The sequence below is a fragment of the Alligator sinensis genome, unplaced genomic scaffold, assembly GCF_000455745.1.
Source record: "Alligator sinensis unplaced genomic scaffold, ASM45574v1 scaffold161_1, whole genome shotgun sequence".
Classification (NCBI taxonomy): Eukaryota; Metazoa; Chordata; order Crocodylia; family Alligatoridae; genus Alligator; species Alligator sinensis.
The window spans coordinates 3,106,260-3,115,860 of record NW_005841974.1 but is presented as its reverse complement, the minus strand read 5'-3'; the positions used below and the strand labels follow the sequence as shown (position 1 = coordinate 3,115,860).

Genomic DNA, 9,601 nt, shown 5'->3' with positions numbered 1-9,601 from the left:
GATTGGGGGAGTGGGCGGGGCCAGTGGGGGTCCCCCCCATGGTCCCCTCCCCTCTCCTCCAGCCCCCCCAACCCCTTACTCATGGCACTGGAGCCCTGGTGCTGAACATGAGGCTGTCACACCTGCAGAACCAGGGCCCTTCTTTCTCACTCAAAAGGGCATGTTGTCTGAATTCTCACCTGAGCATATCACTCCAGTATCAAAATAATGAGGGCAATTAAATGCCCCCCATCCTATGTGTGAGCAGTTCCAGAGAGCTGACTCATTGCCTTGACAATCAACTCGATACAGCCAAGTCTGTCCAGCACCTTCCCCAAAATAAGAATAGCCATGGGCACTGACAGCAGATCCACATCCAACCTGCCTACAAACAACCTCAGCATCCTCTATGTCCCAGTCACCGTCGCACACCGTTCCCCACTGGCCCTCGTGTTTAATCTCCACTCTGCCGGCACAGGGGCTGCTTCCATTTTTCAGCCTCAGCTCATCATCACCTGCAAAGACAAAGACAGAGCAGGGTTACAGAGAGTGCTGTTGTTCTTCCTCCTCTCTGGCCTGTCACACAGGGGCCCTAGGCTCTGAGCTCTGCTCCCCACTGAGACCTATCTTCAGGGAGGCAGGACCAGAAGTCTCCTTCTTTCCCAGGTGTCTGCTTCATGATTCACAGCACCAGTGTCCTCAGGGACTCCTACCCAACCTCACCAGCCCCAACCCCCATCAATATTTCTACTGCCCCTTCTCCACCAACACACTGAAAAATAGGTATCCCCTCAACCTTGCCCCTCTGAAAGCCAGCCCCTCCATGCAGGAGGTCTGGCTACAGCTGCTCAGCAACAAACCTCCACCTCAGCCTGGCCTGCCCTGACCCCAGCCCCAGCCCCGAGGTAGGGGATGCTAAAGACAAGATACTTTCACCTGGTAGAGGCTTTTGCATGGCAGCCCTGTGGCTGTTTCCCAGACCTTCCTCACTGGGAGAGTGGGAATTCAGGTAAGGGCCCCACCGGGCCAGGGACCAGGGGCTCCCATTGGAGGAAAGGGGGCCAGGAGTGCAGGGAGCCGCATGCTATGGGGCTCGGCTGGGATGGCCCTGCACACTGCAGGAGCATGGGAACTGCATGCTATGGTGCTAGGTCAGGCTGGTCCTGCTCGCTGCCACCACATGCAACTGGGAACTTGGGTAGGAGCACAGGAGCTGCATGCTATGGGACTGGGTGGGGCTGGCCCTGCACCCTACCACCACATATGGCTGGGGACTTGGTCGATACCATGGGAGCTGTGTCCCAGAGCTGGGTCAAGCTGGACCTGCTTGCTGCTTCCATGTGCAGCTGGGGACATGAGCGGGAGCTGTGAGCTATGGGGTAGGTGGGGCTGGCCCTGCATACTGCCACCAAGTACAGCCGGGGACTCAAGTAGGAGCAAGGGAGCTGTGCACTATGGGACTGTGTGAGGCTGGCCCCTCTCACTGCCACCACATGCAGCTCTGGGGACTCACACATTCTGGGGACTCCAAGGACCCAAACCCCCACACACACACATGCACCCTAAACACACACCCACGCCCTCCCACAGCTCCCAAACATACTCCCCCACAAACCCCACCCCCACCATACCCACATGCACACCCAGACCCTCCCACACACCCCACATTCCCCACCTACCATATCCCCCACACACACCCCATCCCATCATACACCCACACCCACTCAACCACACAGTCCTTCAACCACGCACACCACACTCTCCCTACACACATACCCCTGCCCCACACAATATATAAGAGTAAGACTGTATTTTAAGGGATTAGGCAATCACCTTTAAATATACTATGCAAACCCACATAAATCCAGACAATTTTTTTAAATAAAATTAAAATATGTTATAGGAAATGTTTGATTTTTCAATGTGATTTGTTGTGTGGATTTTTTTTTCCAGTCCCAAGATGGCAAAGCCCCCCTCCTCCCAAAAGGAGTACTTCCAGGTCAAAGGGAGAGACTTCAGGTGGCAAAGGTCAGGAGTTAGGGGTGGGACTTCAGGTCCTAAGATGGTTACCAAGGGGTGAGGTACCTGTCAAGGGCAGGGCTACCCTTGCAGGCCTTGACAGCGCACCAAAACTCATTAAGCGGCCCTCCAGCCGAAATAATTGTCCTCCCCTGATCTAAATGCTCATCTGAACAGAAGTTCAGGGCAGTTAAATCAGGCAAAATGACAGATCAGATCTAAATTAGTTCACCCAAGGAGGTGAATTCACTTAGATCAGGAACAGGTAAGCTTTATCTAGTCAACATCTGCACACGTTCTGAGTGCAGCCCCAGGGCTAGGAAAGCCCAGCCACTGCCCCAGCCCAGGAGCTATGCTTTTCCTACTTCCTCACCCTGACCAGACTATTTTTAGACCTCCACTCCCTATGGGCAACCCCTCCTATGGACCACCAACCCATGCCCCACTCCTTCAGGCTTGCTTGCTCCCTAGCCCGATCCCACCAAATCACCCACTAACTCTCCTGCAGACCTGCTAGCCCCCGCCACCCTGACCTAACTTATCCCAGGTTCCTGACAGCTTCCAGCACCACCGCTTCACATGTCACTCACAATCCATGATGATCACACAACTGCATGATCATAGACTGGGGGTGCATCTACATGAAACCCATTAATGTGCATTAGCCTAAGTTAATGCGCATTACCAGGAATTCATCTACGCATGAGTGCCTTTAATGAGCATTGGCTTAGGCTAATCAAGCCTAAATTTGATACCTGCAAATTCAGGTATCAGATTTAGGCATGATCAGTTAATGTACATTAATACACACAGAGATGCAACCCGCCACTAATGTTAGTGCCTTTAGTGCCAGGTCTGCCCTGCCACCACGGGACCAGCCTGAGCCCAGCCCCAAGGAACATCCAGGGGCTGGGGTGCTGGGCACCTGCCCCCTCTCCATGGCCTCCCACTCTGGGCTTGAAGACCCAAAATTTTGTTAATAGTTTTCCCCTTATATATAGCTTCCCACTTGTAAGCAGGTTTGGTTTTTTTTCGTTTTTTTTTTTTTTTTTTTTTTTTAAATCGGTGGTGGTGGGGAAGGGAGAGGTAAAAGGGATCTGTTGGTTGAGGTGGGGAGAGTGTTCTGTTGAGGGGGAAGGGGAGGGATGGAGATGGGTATTATGAGGGTAATAAAGTTTTTTTGTGTCACCTATATGCATGTCCTGAGAGTTGGGCAGGGGGTAAGGGGTGTGTGGGCAGCAGGGCAGGTGGGGTGCAGCAGGGAATACAGGAGGAGGGTGTTGGGCAGGGCCTCTTGCAACTACTTCCCTGGCCCCCACTGGCAGTTGTACAGCTGTCCCGGGGCCTGGGCAGGGGGGGTCCTACCAGGGCCAGGAGGGTCAGCATCATGGCCAGCAAGAGCATGGGGTGCTGGTCATCACTGGCGGGGACCAGGCCTAAGCAGCAGGGTACTGGTCATTACTGGCAGGGGCAGCAGCAGCCCTGGAATGGGGAGGCAGGGTGGTCAAGGAGGAAGCTGCCATGCTCTGCCCCTGTTCTGGGTATGCAGCTCCTGGGCAGGAAAGGGGCTGGCCAGGGATCAGAATTTCCTAGAAGGCTGACAGGTGCTGGCAGCTGGCTCTGACATCAACATGGTTGCCAAGTGCTGGCAGCCATGTGGCCAGAGGCTGGAGTTCCCCCCGGTGGCCACAGGGGCACATGGCAGGGCTACAGGGACTTGGAACTAACTTTAACACCAAGTCCCTGCACATGTAGACACCTGCCAAAAATCGCTTAATGTGCATTAAATTTAGTTGCACTTAAATGCATGTGTAGACACACCCTGAGTGTAGCAAACATCTGCTCATACCCCTGGAAGTGAAGTGATATCTGCAAGGCCACACAATAAATGTGGCAGATTCAAGAATGGAACCAGTGTTAGCTGATTCTCAGTGAAGGGTTTGCATGAAAGAGCTGTTGGTAAGTGACATGAATGGGTGCGTAGCTCAGGCCATCCACTCCATGATGTCCTCACAACAGCAATTACCAAAGAGTAGATTATTGTTATTCCTTTGCTGTCAGTGGGACAAGGGTAGTATATAACCTTGAACTCTTCTCTACTGCTGCATGTTTACTGTCTGGTTTGAACAAGTACCATTGTGTTATGACTGACTGTGCATTTCATGACTGGTGCAGTAGAGCATTCAATCACTTGTGAGCTTTTGGCCTAGCCTGTATTTTAAAGACCTGCTTGTATTGGTCCTATCAAGTTGGGGGTTGATCTTCTGAAGGAAGAATACAGATAGCTGAAGTAGAGGTTGCAGGTGACCTGAGGAAGTTAATCTGTTCATGTATCACCTGAATGCCACTGTATTTGCACATTTCAATGAACAGTTCTCTTAACAAAGACTGAGTTTAATTTTAAAACATGAAGACTTCCCATGCTTATACAGTGTGCAGTATATAAAACATGGTGGCAGCATGAAGTTTAGGAACACACTCGGTAGAGACTAGAGTGTGATTTTGAAAATCAAGCAGCACCTGGAGAGTAAGCAGACAAACTCCAGTGACCAGGAATGCTGAACCCCAGACAAAACACCTTGCACAGGCAATAGAAACAGCATTGGAGTCTTGTTATAGGTCTGAGCATGAGGAATAAAGATGTGAAAATGAGCCTTTTCACTCTCTCAGCTGGAGAACAAGGACAAGAAATTAGTGAGACAATGCTGCCAGGAAAATATCCAAAATATGGAGGAATTGATTAAAGTGTTTGAATCCTGTGGCCTGAAGCAAAATGTGGTGGTAGAGTTGGGGAGATGCTCCAATCTATGAGGAATGATTTGGCTTATAGGGTGGTGTTGTCTGCAGTCCTCCCAAAGGCTCTTTGCTGAACTGCAGATTGAAACAAAGCAGAAATATCACATTTTCACTCATATAACTTGCACCTTTTCCTCAAAAAAAAAAAAAAAACCAGCTTCTGGAAACTGGAGTTTGTATTATAAGTGAGGAAATATGGTAACAGCATTTTCTGTATCATAATCCTCTGCCAGGGAACAGTGAAAGCAACACTGCATCTGCTCCACAGGGGGTGCATTTACACATGCACCCAACTGTGCAGTTGTTACAGTCATTTAGTACCTGCTTAAGCCAGTACTAAATGACTGAACAGTAACCACCATTACTGTGCAGTTCCGGTGCCTCATGGGTCATTTCCAACCCTACTGCACAGTAGCTATGAACCACTGTGCAGCAGTTGGTTGCTACTGTGCAGTGGTTTTGGTGTCATGATTCATACTTGCCAATGCTATGTCACCATAGCAACAAGCTACATCACCATAGTTCATCCCTATGGCGACATAGCGTCTCATATAGACGCACCCAGGGAGTGGCATAATGCGCATTCTGAACTCCATAGCTGCTACTAGTGTACTAACCAGTATTTTCAGGGAAAGATTTTTTTTTCCCCCCAATTACTCTGCCTCTTGAAAACAAGGTGTGTATCTTATGCTGGGACATGTTGTATGCAAGAAAATAGTTGGTTTAAGTTTATGGTACCTCAAGACTGAAACAGATGAGCTGGACTGACAGGTGGCTGGATACCAAGAGGTGGCTGTGGAACAGTAGAAACACTATGAGAGCACAGAGTAATGGCAGTGCAGTTGGAAATGGCACAGGATGAACAGCATGAAAAAGTGGCACACCACCCTTTAATGTTGTTGCTGGAAAGCACAAGCTAGCAGGAAGATGGAAGGCACAACCTTGCCTGGTATGAATTGATTGTGCAGTCTAATACAGTGGTTGGGACCACGGTGGAGAGTGATGGTTCTGATCCAGAAGCTAGATGGCCTACTTAAATAGGAACCTGCTGCCCATTTCAGGAAATCAAATAGTGTGTAGACAGACCCAGTTGACCAATCAAGCAAGGAATCAAGTTGTTCCTTGCTTGCTTGATTGATTGATAAATCAATCAATCAATTAGATAAACTTCCGCTGTACTATACTATTCAAGTCTGAATGCTGCCGAACTGATTTATTCCATTATCTTGAAACATCTCAGGTCCTGATGAATCCATTTGCTCACGATCTGACTTGACATTCTGAGTTGAAAGCCAGGCCTTTTGCCTACTATTAGGTTGCATTCAGGGTGCCAGTTTTACACCTTACTCTTGTTGTGTGTGAGCAGATCCACAGTGGCAGGAACTAAAAGGTTGGAGGATAGGGCAGAAGAGAAACAAGGGTGAAAGCCATAGTTCACCAAAAAAAGGGTTTTGTTCATTGAAGGCATCGGGTGACTATATGCAAGTTCTTTATAGGGCAAAAGGGAAGCCCATTTATTTGGATAATTGAGAAACAGTGTATATATTGCTCCAGGATTTGGTTTAACCCTCTGTTGACCAGTAATTTGTGGCTGGTACCTTGACAAAAATCAAGGGTTTAATTCTAAAGAACTCAGAAACAGGACTGGAAGGGGTTCCCTGGACCATCAAGTCCTGTCCCCTGTACTTGCAGGCAATCACACCAGAAAGAAGAAAATTTTGACTCCTGTTTAGACACAGTGGCAACTGGCAGTCTGTGCCAGTGAGCAGGCATATTCTAAAAATGAACAAAATGTTTCTTGGTGCGATATAAGTGGAGACACATACAGTCATCTTGTGTGCGTTACAATCTACCCTTCCTCCAGGGCTGCCAATCTTTATTTTTCTCCCCCTCATACAGAACTCTGGTCCTCTCTAGTAGGTCTAGAGGACCAGGGCTCCATGATCACTCCATATCTCTGTTTCTTTAGAACAAACAAGATAAGATTACAACTCATTATAATTAACAATAAACTATAACCCTTAAAACCATTTACACTGATGTACCAACCAATCAATATATACAACTAAATCTATAAATAAATGTTTAAAAGCCAATTCTCTGCTGAGGTCTGCTCAGTCTTACTGACCTCGTTCTAAACTCTTGAGCTCTAACTGAGCCTTCCTTCCAACTTCCTTGAATACATTCATTTTCATGCTCTGACCCTCTTCCTTCTAGTGGTTGATCTTCTTTATGTTGGGGTGTAATATACTGAAGATAAACCCTATTTCTCCAAAGGAGGCCTTCTGCAGTCTCAACTAAGTAGAATCTAAGAGTGTTTGTCATATTTTGGACAGTTCCAAATATTTGGGAACTTTTGAACTCTTTCCCTAGCAGCAGCTCTGGTAGTGTTTTTGCTCTGTTTCTATACTGAAGTTTTTTTCTGCTGCTAAAGTTTTAGTTCAGCGTCAGATTTCCTGTAGACAGCATTTTTTTCTTTGTTGGATTCCTCACAACATTTTGCTAAAATTGGTATATCCTGTGGCCCTGTCCATTTTCACAGAAATGAATTAGTTTCTGGTAAGTGTCATCCTTTCCTTCCTCATTTGTAATTGCCAGGCAGGTAAGAGCTGAGCTGTTCACAGGCCCAAGACACTGTCAAGGCTTATTTTCCACTTAAGCATAGCATTGCTGCATGTCAGTAAGACATCTTCATATAAATGCAAGAGGCCTCCAGCATCCTTTTGGCTGTGTTTGAATGAGTACTGCTCCAAAACCATATAAACATACATCTGCTGTTACTACCACATGTTAATGTACTAAATACCATGCTAAAACAGGTGGTGATGGCAGTAGTTGTTTGATTATATTCAGTGCCCCTTGCTATGTGTTCTCCCAGACCCACATATTGTGTCCATTAAGGAGATCTCTTATGGGTTTTGTTAGCTGTTCTAAATATAGCAAAAGTGTTCTAAACTGGGTGGCCCTCCCAGCAACTTTCTTATGGCCGGAACATCTTGGGGTTCACGTAAGGCAAGCAATACCTTTATTTTTGTATCGGTATGACTGAACTCATTTTTGCTAATCATATATTCAACGAATTTGTGTGTTTCTTCCTAAATGCATATTTCTCATTCAAAGTCAAACCAGACTGTTAGAAACATTGCAAAAGAGCATGTAGATGTCCATCATGTTCCTGTATATTTTTGCCATATACCAACACAGCATCTGCATGGCAAAGGATGCGAGGCAGACCTGTTACAATCTGAGATGCATGTTTTTAGAAATGCTCTAGTTCTGATGATATGCCAAAAGGAAGCTGGCTAAAATAACAACTCTTGAACAGGGTAATGAATGTTGTTAATACTCTAGATTCTTTAGCAAGAGGGATTTGCCAAAATCTTCCTGTTGGCATCTAATTTTGAGAACACTTTCGCTTCTGCCAGCTAAACCAATGTCTATTTTACTGAAAGATACGTGTCTTTCTGCTGAGTAAGGTCCACACAAATGTGAATTTTTACATTGGGTTTTAGTTGTAAAATTATACCTGCACACCAGTCTATGGGCTCATTTATTTGGGAAATAACTCTCATTGTTTCCATCATCTTTAATTGCTCCTTGACATTCTGAAATGGGGATGCACCAAGGAGCTGTTAGAGCAAATGGAGTTGGTGATGGCAACCAAATTAATTTTATATTCCCCTGACAGCTTCCCCAACCCTGTGAATACCTAAGGATGATTTCTTGTATGGTTTGCATTTTGCTATTAACTGAGCCTAATTTTTTCTACTAAGCGTAGTCCTTGTATTGTTGGCAATCCCAACAAGGGAACTATTAACCCTTGTGCCACATAAATAGGTTGTGACAGCATCTTGCCTCTTGTTTCCAGTTTTCCCCTCAAGCTAGCCACACATTTCTAATAACATTCTGAGGGGCAAGCAATATTGTATCTGATCTTTGCAGACCTCCATCCAACAATGGATCATAATCTATTGCAGGATGGCAGTAATTACAGTTCCAATGTTTATTTTGAAGTTAATGGTTCAACTATTGAGATTTATATTTGTGTACCAAGTTGTTGATTCTTCTATTGAAGATATAGTTCCTAGTAGCATAAGCTTTTTGTCATCCGATGCCATCTACCCCTCCTGAATTAACCTGGATGATCTCCAATCCCTTACAAAAAGTCCTTTTTGTGACATCTCCTGCATTCTGTATTTATTGCTGAACATTGTTGCTGATGGCAATTTGGTGTTTTGCCTCTTCTGCCATACCTTTGCTTGTTTTCACTATTAAAGTTTCTTAATTGTTTTTGCCTCATTTTTGCTCTACTTCTATATCTTAGATGTGAGGGTCCCTTCCTCTCTTGGATTTTCTCTTTACTATAATCTGTGTTATCTAATTAAGTTTTAGATGCACTTATTAGCCTGTAAGTCATACTGCTGTTTCTGTATTCTTTCTTAACTGCTGTTACGGCTTTTGCTAGTTCTGGAGCTAACTGCAGTTATGTTGGTAAACTGACATTTCTGATGCCTACCACAATCCTGTCTCTTACGAGTTCTTCCTTCAAAACTCCGTAATTTCAGTGTTCAGCAAGAGCTTGAACTACAGTAATAAGAGATTTGGCTGTTTCCCTTGGTTCCCAATATCTCATATTAAATTTGGGTTTTTTTAAATATACAAGATTTCATTTACCTATAAAATGTGCCTTGAAAGACTCCTTCACATTTTTATACTCCTTCTTTTCCTCCTCAGTGAAGTGGGCACATAGACTATCATCCACAGCCTCTCCCATGGCAAAGATGAGGGCATTTCCCTGGAGTTCCTG

At 45.8% G+C, this 9,601-nt stretch overlaps 1 protein-coding gene across 1 annotated transcript in view; it reads right to left on the bottom strand.

Moving 5' to 3' along the window:
* Positions 1–5,345, bottom strand: part of LOC102373055 (antigen WC1.1-like) — a 53,868-nt gene extending 48,523 nt beyond the window's left edge. Inside the window, exons 1-3 of the mRNA XM_006020989.3 lie at positions 5,273–5,345; positions 3,364–3,408; positions 180–494 (exon numbers count right to left, since the gene is read on the bottom strand). Of these exons, the coding sequence (XP_006021051.3) occupies positions 180–494; positions 3,364–3,408; positions 5,273–5,345 (433 nt within the window). The remainder of the gene's footprint in view (positions 1–179; positions 495–3,363; positions 3,409–5,272) is intronic.
* Positions 5,346–9,601: the final 4,256 nt, after the last annotated feature.